The sequence below is a fragment of the Mesoplodon bidens genome (assembly GCF_964165515.1).
Source record: "Mesoplodon bidens genome assembly, chromosome: 2".
Classification (NCBI taxonomy): Eukaryota; Metazoa; Chordata; class Mammalia; order Artiodactyla; family Ziphiidae; genus Mesoplodon; species Mesoplodon bidens.
The window spans coordinates 55,733,590-55,750,460 of NC_138177.1; the positions used below are offsets into that span (position 1 = coordinate 55,733,590).

Below are 16,871 nucleotides of genomic sequence, written 5' to 3' on the forward strand. Positions count from 1 at the left end.
ATATATATGAATACATATATATGTATTTTATACATGAATATATATATTTAAATATTCTTTTCAATTATGCTTTATCTCAAGGTATTGAGTATAGTTCCCTGTGCTATACAGTAGGACTTTGTTGTTTGATAATTACAAATTTAAAACAAGAAGAGAAGGATTACAGTTGTCAATAACCACAAGATTTTGCTAATTTATGCTGGCAAAAGTCTGGAGAGTAAATGTGAAAATGAATTGTGAAGGTGGTAGAACAAGAGAGGAAGAATATAATCTTAGATGCTCACTGAATTTACTTGTCAACCTAAATAAAGAGGTAAACTGAGGTAAGCTCAAAGAGATGAATTTATTCGGGAATAGCAGAGAAACTGCCATTCAGGATACACAAACTATAGCAAGCTACAGATGAGTCTGCTGAGGGTTTGGGGTAGGCTGTATTTATGGGAAGGGAATGTAAAGAGGGGAAATTTCTGTTGGAGTCTGTTAAAATCAAAACAAAGAGAGACCAGCTTTGAAAATTCAAGCAGACAAAACCAGTCCAGTCATACAAACAAAGCTCACTTCAGCTCCCTTGGCAAGACCAACTCAACCTGGGTCATTTCCCATTCATAACTCTGGAAACCATAAGCAAAAACTTTCCAAAGTTGATATGACATAACCCCTGATTAACTCCCTATCATTTAAGAAAATTCCAATATTTTCAGTTTTCAGTATATCAGGAAATCCGTTTTTCATTCCTTAAGTTTTGTTTTTCTGAAGGCACATGAGTGAGACTTTCCATTTTATATCCTCTGGCTCCATTTTAGATTGAAATTCTTTCTATACTGATATTGGTATTGAAATAGACATGATACAAACAAATGCTGGAGAGGGTGTGGAGAAAAGAGAACCCTCCTACACTCTTGGTGGGAATGTAAATTGGTGTAGCCACTATGGAAAGCAGTATGGAGGTTCCTCAGAAAACTAAATAGAGTTGCCATATGGTCCAGCAATCCCTCTCCCAGGCATATGTCCAGACAAAACTATAATTCAAAAAGATACAAGCACCCCTATGTTCATAGCAGTGCTATTCACAATAGGCAAGACATGGAAGCAACCTAAATGTCCATCAACAGATAAATGGATAAAGAAGATGTGGTACATATATACAGTAGAATACTACTCAGCCATAAAAAAAGAATGAAACAGTGCCATTTGCAGCAACATGGATGGACATATGTAGTAGGGAAGAACCTTTTGTATTTTATTACAAGTTAATCACTAAAGGGATGTTACCTATAAGCTTAAATTATACATAATGGCCCATCTCTGGGAATCCTGCTTCCCAGGTAATGAACTTTAAGCTAAAATACCTTTGTTTAGCTCACAGGAAATAACCTGACCAGGCCCACCTGTGAATGACTGCAGGGAAGAAGAAATTAACACATCCCCTCCAGAGCCTGATGGGAACCAGGAAGTGTTTGACTTTACTCCCTCCTCTTTTAGTATAAAAGAGCCTGAATTCTAACTCAGGCAAGATGGTTCTTTGGGGCATGAGCCCACCATCTTCTCTATTTGCTGGCTTTCCAAATAAAGTTGCTATTCTTTGCCCCAACAACTTGTCTCTTGATTATTGGCCTGTTGTGCAGTGAGCAGTACAAGCTTAGGCTCGGTAACACCTAGAGATTATCATACTAAGTGAAGTAAGTCAGAAAGAGAAAGACAAATACCATATGATATCACTTATATGTGGAATCTAAAGTATGACACAAATGAACTTATCTACAAAACAGACTCACAGACATAGAGAATGGACTTGCGGTTGCCAAGGGGGAGGTGGTTAGGGGAAGGATGGATTGGGAGTTTGGGGTTAGCGATGCAAACTATTATATCAATATATAGAATGGATAAACAACAGGGTCCTACTGTATAGCACAGGGAACTATATTCAATATCTGGTGATAAACCATAATGGAAAAGAACATAAAAAAGAATGTATAGATATGTATAACTGAATCACTTTGCTGTACAGCAGAAGTTAACATAGCATTGTAAATCAACTATACATGAATAAAATAAATTAAAAAAAAAAAGAAATATACAGGATAGGCTGGTTTATGCTCCACAAAAAGAGAAGCTACTGCAGTGGGAAGCCCGTGCACCGCAACAAAGGGTAGCCCCTGCTCACCACAACTGGAGAAAGCCTACTTGCAGCAACAAAGACCCAATGCAGCCAAAAAAAAAAAAAAAAATTAATTAAAAAAAACACTTTATAAGAAAAAATGTTTAAAAAAATAAAATAATTTTGAAGCTAACTTTGTTGGTGCTTTCAAAGAAAAGTTACAGAGAAAGGTTTCATGCTTGAGCCTAATGCTACAGTGAAGGAAATGCAAATGAGCAAAGAATGTTCTACCTCTCTAAAAACTAGAATCCTAAGTCAGGAGTAGGGGAGCCTGAGGCAGGCCTAGGAATTGTGTCCGGCCTGGTATGAGGAAAAGTTTGATCTAAAGGATCAGTGTAGGGCTATATTTCTGCCTGTAATTTAATGGGGTTTCAAAAACCAGTATCAAGAGTTTGTGTGGTTGGAAATGAAAATCTATTAAGAAAAATTAACAGATTTAGGATGATTCCCTCTGGGGCAGAGAAGAGGATGTTTCCTGTCTTTAACCATGGCTCTTAGAATCTTTTGTGCAGCATTTTACAATTTACATGTTGCTTCCATATACATTATCTTATTTTGATCATGACTAAGCTATTTACCAAACAGGTTAGATAATAAGAAAATAATCAAAATGAGTTTTTCCTTTTCAAATGAGATTTAAACACATTTTAAAATTATTTTCTTAAGTATAGACTTTGACTATATTAAGTTTCAAAATTATCATTATGGCATAAAGACTATAACTTTTTATTACATAGCACAGATGGTCCTCCTCAGTTTTAGACATGGTTGAAGTTAAGGGAAAATAAGGCAGAGCTAGCTGACTGGCTGTACCTTTGGGAAGCCTAGTCTGTCCCAGGGAATGTCCACAACTCAATTTCGTTGTAATATCCAGAGCTGGTGTAGCTTTCAGGTCCTTCCCCATACTAAACAAACACTCAACAAGCCTGAAAAGAGTATTTCCCCATTGTAATTAAGAAAATTACTTCCTGTTTTATAAATATTCAAGGATTTTGTGACACAATAGAGGGAAACAGATAAATACATCATTTCAATGAAGTATTATGGTTATTATCAACGGATCTGCACAATCAACTCAGGGGAGTAAAACCCATAGTTTCCCTGGGGTGGAATCAGAGATGATCTTATGAGAGAACTTCATCTTTTTTTTTTTTTTTTTTTGCTGTACGCGGGCCTCTCACTGCCGTGGCCTCTCCCGTTGCGGAGCACAGGCTCCGGACACACAGGCTCCGCGGCATGGCTCGCGGGCCCAGCCGCTGCGCGGCATGTGGGATCTTCCGGGATAGGGGCACGAACCCGTGTCCCCTGCATCGGCAGGCGGACTCTCAACCACTGCGCCACCAGGGAAGCCCCAGAACTTCATCTTTAAAAAAATCATTGCAATACCAGAGAACATGAATAATAGCAGAATTGGGATACTTGATTCAAATAATAACCAACATACTAGTATTTCTGTTTTGAAGCTTTTTAATTCATAAAATTAAAACGTAATACTAGGTATTTAATGCAGTTTAAATTTTAAAATCATACATTAAGTAAAATGAAAAATTACAAAAATTTAAACATTAAATATAAATCATTACCAGTATCAGTTGTTGGCAGGTAAAATAAAGTGTTACAAACTAATGTACACACTACATGAAATAAAGAAAATGTAATTAATCATGAAAAATATAAGATGAAATATATCTTTTTTTAAAGAAAGATGTTTCTTTAAATGTCAATTGGTTTTTATTAGACAATGAACTTATTTTTGTGCACATTTTTCCAGTTGCTGAGAAAGCTCTTTATAATTCTACACTAGTTGGAAGAGGACATATTGGTTATTAGCTAACTCCATATATTTTCTTTTTACTCCATCTCCAAATCATCTCTGTCTCTGTCTCTCTCTTGTTGACTTTGATGACATATTTTTAATAGCTATCTTTGCCATGGGTTGTGATCTTTTTGTTGACAGCAAGCTGTTGTTCTAATTCTTTCAAAAGAGATATTATAGTTCTCTTTTGGCTTCTTTAGTTTCATGGTGGGATTCCATGCAGAGAGTTTCTTGCATTAGTTTCAATACTGGCATTTTCATATTCTATTTGTTCAGAAGTTCCTGGAACACAAGTAAGTATTATTCTTCCAATAGGAGATTTTCCTTTCAATTGTCATTAATTTTTCCTCTTAAGAATTATGGAGACAGTGAAGAATTTTATCTAAACAAGTGAAACAGTTTGATTAGAAATTGTAATCCAGTTTAATATGTAAATGATTCAAATTTCAGACATTTTTAGAATAATGGTTTTATTCCAACAAAAAATACTGATCTTCTGGTACCTTAAAATATCATAATATATGCAACACTAAAAAAATTTTTTAAAACCAATATTGCATTTACTAGCTTAAAAGTGAAATGTAATCCACATAATACAAGGTAGATGTGCGGTTCAGTCTAGCATTAAAAGAATCACAAATCCAGCAACCTGAAGTAATTAAAATAGAAATTCAAATCTTTACTATACCCTCTGAAGAAAATCCGCAAGGAGAAATACTTACTTAAAACTTCAACAAAATCCCCTTTCTTTATCACAATTGCCTGGAACACATCTGGAAAGTTATTCAAAAGTCTTTCTTCTTTGTTCATTACCAAAGTTCTCAGAACTTTCATTTGAACACATACAGGGTGAATTTTTGTCTTCCCATTATCCTTCACCTTCCAGAATTACCATTTGTTCTTTTACTTGTAACCCTCCCCTCTTTCCCTTTGACCCTTAATTCATAGACAAGAATGATACCTTCAGGCATGAAATACCCCAAATGTCCAGCACCCTCTCCTATAGACTTACCTACAAGTATCTCCTTTTTTAGCTTTCTCTAGTCTCAGAGGATGAGGTGTACTGCCTCTTGGTCAAGACCAATCCAGCCACCTTGTCCTTGTCGCTCCTTCATTCTTCAAAGTCTTGCTCCATCAGTTAATCTCTCTCTGCTCTTGTTTCTTCAGCTCCTTTTTCATTACTGGTTTCTTCCCCTACAATATTTATGAAATGCTTAAGAATGTACTTTTCCAAAACATCCCTTCTTTGTCTCAGATACACAAGATAACTATTTCATGGAGATTCCTGTTTAGAAGATTCTGGGTCTTCCTTGGGTAATGCTGGTCTGTGAACTGTTTGTTATTGATCAGAGATTGAGATAAGGAAGTTTCATCAAAGTGTAAAGCAACTACACCAATAAGCAGGCAGTTTCATTCAGCTTTTTTTTTTTTTAAGTAAGACTTTCTCAATGAAATAAACAGTGTGTTCGTTTGTATTCTGGAACCTTACCTCACTATGGTTACGGTCTAGTAATGAACAGTTTGTGGACTGGCACCCATCAGTGGACTAGCTTGTTTGTGGACTACACATCGAGTAATACTGATTGGAGTGACAATAATGCAAATCTGACTATATCCCCACACCAACATCCTACCCCAGTCAAGTGAGGCTGGAGAGAGAATTGTCAGAATTAACTCAGTTTGGTGTTCAGATTACACTTCTAAGACATAGATCACGTATGTTTGAATCAACATCCCTCTAGAAAACTGTTTTTCAAACTACAGATCTTGACCCAAACTACTTGCTAAGAATTGTTTCATGGAACTTTTGATTCAGTTATATTTATATATTTTTGATAGGTTACTGTTTAAAAATATTCATTCCCCTTATCTCCGTGAGTATACTTTTCTGTCCTTGACTTAGGGCTTGCCATTGACTTGCTCTAGCCAGTGGAATGTTAGATGTGACATGATCAAAGGTTTGAAGAATATTTGTGCAGCTGGGCTTACTATTTTGCACCTCCGCCATTTCCATAAGAAAAAGATGCTCAGGCTAGTCTACGAGTATCAATAATAGGATGAGAGACCCATGGGGCAGAACCACCCAAGCTAGACCCCACCAGCCAGGATCAGTTTATATCAGCTAACCACCCAACCCACAGACCCATGAGCAAGCCCTGCCAAGATCAGCCGTGACACCCAGCTGAGTCCAGCATAGATCAGCTGACCCTAACCAACACACAACTGAGTGAAAGAAATGCTTGCTCTTGTATACCCCTAAGATGTTCTGGCTGTTTTATTACAAACAAATAGCTGATTGATACACATTTATATGTCTGTATTGGGTTGACAATATAATGTGTATTGCAGTGGGTAACAAAAGGTTTGAAAGCCACTGGTCTAGAAAAATACCATGTTTCTCCTGCATTCCTTGCTATTTAATGAGCTTAAAGAAAGTTCCTGTCTGAGAGTGGCTGCTTGCAGTAATAAAGAATGAAGGTAAACAGAGAGAGAATAGACCTGAGAGATGAGAAATGAGGGGTGTGTGTGTGGGGAGGCAGAAAGAGACAGAGACTTCATAGCAACAAGCCTTTATTTTATATGCTGAGGTCCCTAAAATTTACTGTTTCCTGTTGCTTCTTCGTTGAGAAGCTTTTCTCAAGTTCTAATACAATAGTATTTATTAATAGTATTAAGTCCTGGTTTTCACACTGGCATATATTCATTCTATTTATAATCCATCTCCTTGCAGTATTCTTAGCTTAAATCATATATAAATTTAAATGTTGGAAACAAAGGTAGGATTTTTCTTCACAATTTAATTCATCCTACCCATTATCGTTACATCTCAAACTATAAAATGTTGGATGCTTCACAGAGGCTTAAATATCTTATAATTAAAACACTTTAGTTTCAAAATGCAGTTCATGGCTCAGAAGTAAAGAGAAGTAATAATTTCTAATAACTGTCTCAATTAATAACTCCCATTATTATAAAATTTATATTTACCATGTTTTCAGTACTCCATTTAAGAGGGCTGCCCACCAGGTGAGGGTTACAGCAGTAAGACCTGTAGGGTGAGTCACCCACAGTAAGGGCTGAGGGACAGTGGAGGAGGTAAAGGCCTTTTTTTGGGGGGAGGGGGATTTATTTTATTTTTGAATTTTATTTATTTAGTTTTTATACAGCAGGTTATTAGTTATCTATTTTATACATATTAGTGTATATATGTCAATCCCAATCTCTCAGTTCATCACAACCCCGCCCCCAGCCCCCTACCCTGGTAAAGGCCTTTTGAAGACCAACAAAAACACCCCCATAATTTGGAACTGCCATAACCAGCGAGTGTTAGAGAAGCAGCAGTAATGACAGAGTGAAGCTTACCACCCTAAGAATAGTGAAGTAGGACGACAATCTACCTCCATTCTTCTTCTTCCCTGGACCCACTTCAAAGGGCTGGGGTATGACAGGGGGGAGGGTCCCATACCCACTGCAAACCCCACAAGTTTGGCCTATGTTAAATAGAACCGCATTACTCTGATAACCAAAAGTAATGGAATTAGATCAAGATGTAGCTAAGAAACCCTGTATCCAGAGGGAAAGGGGGACTTTTTAAGTTATTATTATTATTTTTTTTTTTTGCGGTACGCGGGCCTCTCACTGTTGTGGCCTCTCCCGTTGCGGAGCACAGGCTCCGGACGCGCAGGCTCAGCGGCCATGGCTCACGGGCCCAGCTGCTCCGCAGCATGTGGGATCTTCCCGGACCGGGGCACAAACCCGTGTCCCCTGCATTGGCAGGCGGACTCTCAACCACTGCGCCATCAGGGAAGCCCTTAACAGTTACTTTTTAAAAATCCTGTTTATATCCTAATAAATTGAGATTCTTTAGGGAACCTCTTTCTTTGTATTGTTATCTCTAGGAATATTTCTATCCAAATAAGGGACCATTGTATATATTTGGGGTGCCATCTCCTTGGTCAGTTCTGGAGAAGCTTTGATTTTACTTCTAATCTCTATATTTAATAATAATAATAATAATAATAAACATCTGAATATTTACTATGTGCCAATGACCGTGTTTTTGTCAATGTCTAAGTGCCAAATTTATAGGTTATTCTATACATTATATTTAGATTACTATCTCCAATCTCCCAGAATTTATTTTAGGAGCCCCTAATCTCATGAGCAGCATGTTTCTGAAACATTTTCAAGTTACTTTCACAAGTCAATTTAATGTTAGTTTGTATCCGTTTCAGAGGTTGACACATCTAATCTTATCCCTGGATCTTCAGATTACCTCACAATTTGGATTCTATAGTTCCCTATAGACTGATTTTAATGAATTTTTTTTTTTTTTTGGCTGCTTTGGGTCTTCATTGCTGTGCGTGGGCTTTCTCTAGTTGTGGCAAGCAGGGGCTACTCTTCACTGCAGTAGCTTCTCTTGTTGCAGAGCATGGGCTGTAGGCGCGTGGGCTTTCATAGTTGTGGCACATGGGCTCAGTAGTTGTGGCTTGCATGCTTAGTTGCTTCGCGGCATGTGGGATCTTCCCAGACCAGGGCTAGAACCCATGTCCCCTGCATTGGCAGGTGGATTCTTAACCACTGCGCCACCAGGGAAGTCCCTAATGAATATTCTTGCAAACACCTTTTTTAAGCAAGAAAAACTGATTTGTGAATTCTCTTTTATGATTTGTGAAACCAAGGGAAAGAAATGAATGAGTTGGTATATTCTGTATCAGGGGCAGAATTAAAATATAAACTTTAAACTTTTCACTGTTTATCTTTTTCGTTCTTTTTTAAAAAAAATTAGCCAAACAAATCATTATAAAATCATATTTGTATGATTTAGAAGTTTAGCAAAATTGTTTTGATCACCTGCCTACTTTTAAAAGACTGTATACACATTTAAATATAATTCTCCCAGATAAAAGTCTATATTATTTTTAAAGATAGGGAGATTTCATAGTCTCCTTTCACAATTCCAGAACTTAAAAAAAAATTATTCCAGAAAATGCTCTTTATGTCTAACTGCGTAATTCATTCCTTAAACAAACATCTACTATGCATAGGCATTGTACCCAATGCTGAGAATGTAAATTAAGACACTGTTCCTGACCTTAAAGATAAATTTCATTTATCACAGGTAGAAATGCCCACAGCCAAGTGATTTAGTATGTTGGGTAAGAAAGTCAGAATTCAAAAAGTTCTCAAAAGTTTCAGGTAAGCTAAAACAAGCCAGGTGAAATTAAATGGCAATACATTTAAACTCATTTACTGAGGAGGGAGGGGAGTGGGGGGGGAAGGAAAATAAAAAATCTACTGGAGTCTAAGTGGGGAGAGACCAGGCAAAACACTAACAAATGTAAAAGCCTGGAGGATGCAGTTGATTCCAGATTTAGTAACCATGTGCAATTGTTGCCAAGAAAGCTAATTTTAGGATGGATTAATAAAAATATGGTGCAAAGAAAAGGGGTCAAAATATTTCCAATTGATTTTGTACCAATTAGATCTCACACTGTCGTGGGGGGTGTCTTATTCTAAGTATTCAACACAAACTAGAGCATGTTAATAGGACAGTTGAAGAGGTGAAGGGTCTGAAAACAGTATCACTGTCGATTTGTCAGAGAATGATGTTTACCCTAAAAGAGAAGCTGAAGTGGGACATGATGGCTGTTTTCAAATATTTAAAGGACCCATGTGACAGAGCTTGCTAGCTGCCTTTCAGTACTCATTTTTCCCTTCATCCTTAGCCACAGAGCCTTGATTCTTAGCAGAGCACTTTGACATTTCCCAGCTTCCTTTGAGGTTAGTGGGCCATGTGACTAAGTTCTGAACATTGATATATCAGCATAAATGGTATATGGTACTTCCAGAAAATCTCCTTAAAGAGAAGGGGTGTGCCCTCCTGCATTTCTTCCTCTATCCTGCTGTGAGGAGTGTGAGCGTGATGACTGCCCTCTAGCAGCCACTTTGGATCGTAAGGGCAAAAGTGACACTCCAGGAATGGAGGAGGGGTAGGAGAGAAGGAGCCTGGGTGCCTGACACCTTCATGGCAGTTGTCATTTCAGCCAAGAAGTTTCAACTTCTGGATCCCTTTTACATGAAAAGAAAAAAATTTTCATTTTGCTTAAGACACTATTATTTGGGGTTTCTCTTATATGTAGTTGAACTTGGAGTGCCAAAAAAAAAAAGGTATTTTCTAAGACCTAGACATCTTTAAAAAAATGAAATGACCTACTTTGTGATGCAGTCACCTATCTCTATATCTGTTTAAATGGAGGCTGTAAGACTAGCTTCAGAAATGGTAAATATTCCAGGGGGTGAAGAGAAAGGGGGTTACCAGACCTCTGAAGTTTCTTTCAGCTCTTAAGGTATGATTTCCCCCCACCCCACCCCACCTGGGGATCAGGGGCCCTAAAAACCAAAACAAAAACACACAGCTCCTTCTTCCTGTTGAAAACATGTGTGGACTGTCCCCACCAGACCTGGTCCAACATAAGTGGCTTAGTGGTACGTAGTCTCCTGGCCATGCTGCCTGACTCTGTCTTGGAGTTAAACTTATTCCAAGACAGGCACTTCTAAAGTAAAAATAAAGGAGAACCAAAGAGCAAATCAATAAACTCTTCAGCAAAAGTGGTGTCATAAAGACACTCACTATGAACCTGGAAATGAATAAAACAGGACCTCTGTGGAGGTCCTTCCTGTGTGCCTATTGTAGTTGGCGAATCAAGGTGTAGCCCACAATCATCACCATACTTAAATTTTTTTCCTTTTGTAAAATGAGGATAAAACCCCTATCGTCTTTCCATCTTTCCTCTTCCATTCTACTTCCCAGTTTCTAATAACTGTAACATTACTTTGTTTACTTCGTTACATTGTCTTAATATTGTTTTTTTAACTATATTTACCTGTGTTTTGTCTATTGATTCTTTAAACATTTATTTCCTCGGAACAGTAATACATACACATGGCAAAAGAGTCAAACAGTGAACAGAACACACGAGATAAAGTCTCCCTTTCATCTCAGAGTCTGACACCCCATCCTCTAAGCATGTATATAGGCTGCTATATATATTCGTTAAGTATTTTCTAGAGGCACTATTATTTTATCTTTTACATTTAGGTCCACAATCTATTTAGAACTTTTGCATAAGTAAAATGTTCACATAAGCATCTGTTTGGGAACCCTATTCAGGTCCATTGGTCTACTTTCTAACATCTGGTAGTATAAATCCCCTAACTTTGTTCTTCCAGATTGTCTTGGCTGTTCTTGATCTTCTGACTTTCCATATACATTTTAGGGTCAGCTTGTCAATTTACACAGACACACACAGACACACACACAAAATCTGCTGGGATTCTAGTAGGGATTAGACTGAACCTATAGATCATTTGGGAGAACTGACATTTTTACAATATTAAGTCTTCTGATCCATGAGCACTGACTATCTGTCCAGCTACTTGGGTCTTCTCTAATTTCTCTCAATAACACAATTTTCAGTACAGAGTTCTTGTACCTCTTTCATTAAAATTTATTCCTAGGTGCAGTGGGTGGGATGGTGCCCCAAAGACATTAGGTCTTAATCCCCAGAAACTGTAAAATGTTTTATTTGGAAAAAGCATCTTTACACATATGATTAAGGATCTTGAGACAGGAGATAATCCTGGACTATCCAGATGGGTTGTAAATGCCAGTAGTGTCTTTAAATAATAAAGAAAAAGGGAAATTCAAGACACACACAGAGGAGAAGGAAATGCGAAGATGGAGGCAGAGGTTGGAGTAATTGTGGCCTCAAGCCAAGGAAGGCCAGCAGACATCAGAAACTGGAAAAGGCAAGGAGCAGATTCTCCCCTAAAGCCTCTGGAGGGAGCGTGGCCCTGCTGACACCTTGATTTCAGACTTTTGGTTTCTAGAACTGTGAGAGGATGGATTCATTTTAAGCTACTGAGTTTGTGGTAATTTGCTACAGCTGCCACAGGAAACGAATACACTAGGTATTCAATATTTTTGGTGCATTTGTATATGGTATCACTTTTAAAAAAATTCATTTTCTAATTGTTTAGTGCTGGTACATAAAATATAACTGATCTTTATATACAGACTGTATCAACTTGCTAAATTCATTATTAATACTAAATGGTTTATAAATTATTATAATTTTATATAGAGACTATCACCCTTTCTCCAAATAACAGGTTTATGTATTTCTTTCTAATCCTTATATATTTTTACCTTGCCTTTTTACAGTCGCTGGGAGATCTAGCACAATAGTGAATTATAAATTCTTACACATTTTGATTTTATAACTATGAAAATGTACTGTTCCAAACTTAAAATGAAAATATTAAAAAATTTTAATACAGTAAAAAAGCAGCCAAACAAAATAATCAACATCCTTCTAGTTAAAAAATCCAAAGGACTTTTCTTAAACCCCTCTCATGACTCTGCATCCTTAGACATTGTTTATTAACCCTTTTTAATGCTTGCTTCTTCCTTGTCCAGATTCTTTTCTTCCTCTAACCCCTTACAGACATCCCCCAAATTTTCTTAGAACTTTTCTCTTTCTATACTGTCCTTGTTCACGTTGGGATACCATTTTGAGGCCTATTATTATTCTTCAGAACCCTTTTCTTCAGGGGCAAAACAGAAACTTGCTTCCTTTCCTTTTTTTTAAAATGCCATACCCCAAGACCCCTTCTTCATCCGAGTAGAATGCAGTCTGGCCTGCTCTGCCTTCTTTGCTGTACTCAAGAAAATCGTGAAATCTTCTCACTTTAAGGGTTTTACTAATAAATAGAAGCCCCTAAACTTTCACAATGTTTTGGTCCTGATCTATATACAAAAATTCCTTTCTGTAGAAAAGTGGCTGGAAGGTGTTGCAAAGTTGGGGTGTCAGAAAGCTGGCTGGCCAAGCAGCCTCAGAGTGACATTTATCTTTGTGAATTCACTCAGTTCTGGGTCTGGCCTTTGTGTTACATGACCAGAGATGCTGAATCATGATCATTAGAACTTGTGTATGAAAACCAAAATACCAATGTGTTAATTCACAATGAAAAATGTAACTGCCAAGGGAAACGACTATTCATTTCATTCGGCGAAGACATTCTCTCCTTGTAGAAAAATTATATGGGAAAGAATAATATTCAGAACTGTATTTGGTAAGAAAAGGAATAAAAGGTTTAGTTTTATGATTCAAATATTTAATGGCATCATATCAGATTTTGATAGAGACGAAATTACCTCCACTACCAGAACCAGATAGGTTTTGTACCTGCTCAGGAGACCTTCCCCTTTAGACTGAGACGCTGTCAAATACTTATTTCCCAGGCTTTTCTTGGCTCAATTCCTGATTTAGACATTCCTGCTTTAGGGATGTTGTTTCTTTCAGTGAACTATTTTCTGGCCAGAGAGGCTTATTTTTGGTTTGATCTATTCTGCATTGACCTACTACAGAAATCTTCCAGAACAATCTTTATTTTTAAGTGTTTGAAGAAGACCTTACTGTGGGCCCCAAATACCACTCTGCATACATCTGCATACTAGATGTTCACAAGTCCTCACTTCTACTTACTGGTGAGCAAAATTAAAAAAAAAAAAAACCCAAAAAATAAAAAAAGAAGAAAATCCTAAGTAGCCCCCAATGACAGGCAGCCTGGCGCAGAGCAGACGTCCTCAAATCTGGTGAACGAAAAATGCAGTTCCTACTCCTGCCTAATGAAATTCAGGAAAGCATTACAGAGCGCATCGCATGCCAGGCTGGAAACCCTGCCAGACTGCAGCTCTGGTCTCACCTCCACTCCGGGCCTCCGCCCTCTTCAGAGTTCTGCTCCAAGGCTCGACCGCAGGTCAGCGCACTGAGAAAGCGCCAACTGGGCAAGGACCCTGTCCTAATTTTATTTCACAACCGACAGCACCCACTCCCCTAATGAAATAGCAAAGACAAAAAAAAAAAAAAAAAAGGTAAGAGAAGGAAAACGGAGGAGAAAGGTTACCAAAAAAACCCAACAAAAACAACCACCTTTTAGCAATATACAGCTGTATTGTTCGGCACTGGAAACTCATCTCGGAAGCCTCTGTCTCTCCAGGGAATCAGGCCCCAGTTCTGAGGATCAGAAACAAAACTGCAGCGTCTGGATTGTTGGGATCGAGCCTACTTCTCCGGCCACCTGGGCCTCGCGACCCGAAGACCGCCCTGTTACTCCGCCCGACTCCACCGCGGGCAAGCCCACGACCCTAGCTGGACGCTGTTGGAGAAGCCCTGAAACTGGGCAGCCGGTCCTCCGCAGCATCTCAAGAGGGCCGCGCTCCCGCCGAGGCCTGCCCTGACATCGCGCCGCGTAACCCCCCAGAAAAAAGGGGGGCCGCTCCCATAACTCAAGCGCCTAGGGTCTCACCCGGGCCTTTCTCAGGCCGGCCGCGTTCCTTCCGCCCAGAGAGGGCAAAGAGTCCGGATGCCTCGCGTGCGCCTCCGCCCGCGCTCCGAGCGCCCCCTAGAAAGGAAGCCCGAGAGGCGGCCGCGCCTCTGCGGCGATTTTATTAGCGCTCGGTTGGGGTTGCCCAGTCCGTCGGCGAGCGGGGCTTCCCTTCCCCTCCCCTCCCCCTCTTCCCCGGCGCCCCTCCTGCCCTCCCCCGCCCGGCGGCCGGAACCTCCCTGCGGGGCGGAGTGATACCGGCGGCGCCGAGTGATACCGGCGGCGCCATAGAGCTCAGCGCGGCCGAGAGGGGCGCCGGGGACTGCGCTGGGCGGCCGGCGGGCGGAGGAGGAGGGGAGAGAGGCGGGGCCGGGGCGGGTTGTTGTGAGGCGACTGCGCTACTGCCGGACCGGGGCGGTTATGGCGGCTCCATATTAACACCCTCCTCCTCCTCCGCCGCCACCGCCGTCTCCTCCTCCTTCTCCTTTCCCTCCCGCCCGCGCTCGTAAGCCATCTCCCCCTTCACCCTGACGCCTACCTCTTCTCCTCACCTTTCCCCCTCCCCTCTTCTACCATGCCCGGCATGATGGAGAAAGGGCCCGAGTTACTGGGGAAGAACCGATCGGCCAGCGGCAGCGCCAAGAGCCCGGCGGGCGGCGGTGGCAGCGGCGCCTCGTCCACCAACGGCGGGCTGCACTTCTCGGAGCCCGAGAGCGGCTGCAGCAGCGACGACGAGCACGGTGGTAGCCTCGAACTCCTCCCAGCCAGCCCGCCTGCCCCCCTCCCTCCTCCCCTCCCCCAGCCCCCTCCCCTCGCCGCGCTCCCGCCCTCTCTCCCCTCGGAGCCCGGGCGCTGCGGTAGCCTCGAACTCCCGGTGCAGTGCAGCAGCACCCGCCGCGACCCCCGTCCCTCCGCCCTCGCCCAATCCTCCGCCCTCGCCCCCCCCCAGCTCCCCGCCCCCATCCGCTGCCATCTCCCGGAGTGCCCGGAGTTGATATCTTCCCATCCACCCGCCGCTTCTTTCCTCCCTTCAGCAATTTTCATATTTTATTAAGTGTCTCTTCCTTTTTCTTTTTTCTTTCTTTTTCTCCCCCCACGCCTTTTTCTTTTTTTCTTTTTTGACCTTGCTTTGCAGATGTTGGGATGAGAGTCGGAGCTGAATACCAAGCTCGGATCCCTGAATTTGATCCAGGTAGATCTGTTTGCTTAAGCAAAATCCTGTCTCCCCTTTTCTGGGATTGGTTTAGGGTGGAAGGGGTAGAGGGCGGGCGGGTGGGGTTGGGGTCCGGGTGTGCGGTTGGGAGGAGATGCGGGGCTGGGATGGGCAGGCATCTTTGGCGGGGAGGCTGTCACGCTTGGCAGGGCTGTGACACAGGGCGTGTGGGCAGATGTGTGCATTGCAAGGTTAACATGGTTCCTTTGGAGGCCACTTGCCCGCTGGTGGCATCACCTTTCTACCGCTTGAGCCCGGGTTGAACGGAGGAAGACGGCCCCTCGGCGGAGTCGGGGGTCGGAGGCCGGGGGTGGAGCGGCTGCGGGGCCGAGAGCTGGAGGAGAGGGTGTGCGGGCTGTGTGTGGAAGAACCATGCAAATGTCAGTTGCCACACCACCGGCCCCCGGGAGCGGAGGCCCGCGCTCTGCCAGGGCGGCGATCCTCGGGCTGCTGTCACCGGCCGAAGCCGAGGGCGAGCCCTGCCCGACCCGCGCACACACGGGATTTTCTTTTTTCTTTCTTTTTGGCTAGGTGGTGTAGCTTTGGTGGCGACAGCTTTGCGGAGTGTAGGAGCCGCGGAGCGAATGGGATTGGGGGAAGAGGGTGGGGAGAAGCCAGAGGCACACCTCGCTCCAGAGCCAGCCCTGGGAAGTCAGACCACAGGACAGTGACTGCAGCTGCCAAGGAGACATTTTCTCCCCTAGCAGCCAGGTTCCAGCGTCCTCTGCCAACCCAGCTTGCGGGCTCCCTGTCTACTTTTCTCCAAACAGGCTCTCTGGCGGTCACGGGATTTCAGCCTGGACGGGGATTGGGCGAGAGTTTCGCATATGGAGGCGCCCTTGTTGGAGCCTCTCGGAGTGGAGCGTGTTTCCTTCTCCCCCCAGCCTACCACAGACCCTCTTCAGTTCAGGCTTTGGGCAGACTTTGAAGGGGCTTCCCCACCCCCCCGCTTCTTGTACTTAGTTTTTGCCCATTGCCCGCGTATAGTAATGTGTCTCTGTCAGACTCTTGAATCCTATATTAGATATTAATAGGGCTTACTTGTATTTCTTGGGGGGGGGGAAATAGCATGTTTACTTGATTATAGGGTCTCGGTGGGTATTTTCATTCCTCTCCTGCCCATTACTGCAATGCAAAGTGATATTTACCAAACATTTAAACATTTTTAGGGTTTAGACAGCTTTTCTTGTCCCAAGGGAGAGGGTAAAATAATGTGTGTTAAAAGGATTCTCAGTGCAGGCTATTTTTCAACAGGTAAAAACAATGATACAAGAGTGCTCACTAGATCAGAG

The 16,871-nt window shown here is 41.8% G+C and overlaps 1 protein-coding gene and 1 long non-coding RNA gene across 7 annotated transcripts in view; one reads left to right on the forward strand and one right to left on the reverse strand.

The window, feature by feature from the left end:
- Positions 1-3,673: 3,673 nt before the first annotated feature.
- LOC308607414 lies at positions 3,674-15,002 on the reverse strand. Of its 2 annotated transcripts, XR_014014005.1 has the most exons (5): positions 14,918-15,002; positions 14,349-14,476; positions 13,973-14,056; positions 4,987-5,168; positions 3,674-4,256 (listed from the first exon to the last, which is right to left on the reverse strand). It is a non-coding gene; the product is annotated as an uncharacterized lncRNA (long non-coding RNA). The 2 variants fall into 2 exon arrangements; XR_014014006.1 differs by lacking the exon at positions 14,918-15,002 and having other exon boundaries at positions 3,680-4,256; positions 14,349-14,556.
- RCOR3 (REST corepressor 3) overlaps positions 14,941-16,871 on the forward strand; it is a gene marked incomplete at its 5' end in the record, with an annotated part of 49,202 nt that continues 47,271 nt past the window's right edge. For 3 of the 5 annotated variants that reach the window (XR_014013996.1, XM_081219246.1, XM_081219248.1), the window contains 2 exons: positions 14,941-15,109; positions 15,502-15,558. Coding sequence is in view for 4 of the 5 variants with exons in the window: in XM_081219246.1 (XP_081075372.1) it covers positions 14,941-15,109; positions 15,502-15,558 (226 nt within the window). The remainder of the gene's footprint in view (positions 15,110-15,501; positions 15,559-16,871) is intronic. The other 2 variants (XM_081219247.1, XM_081219249.1) reach the window with 1 other exon arrangement.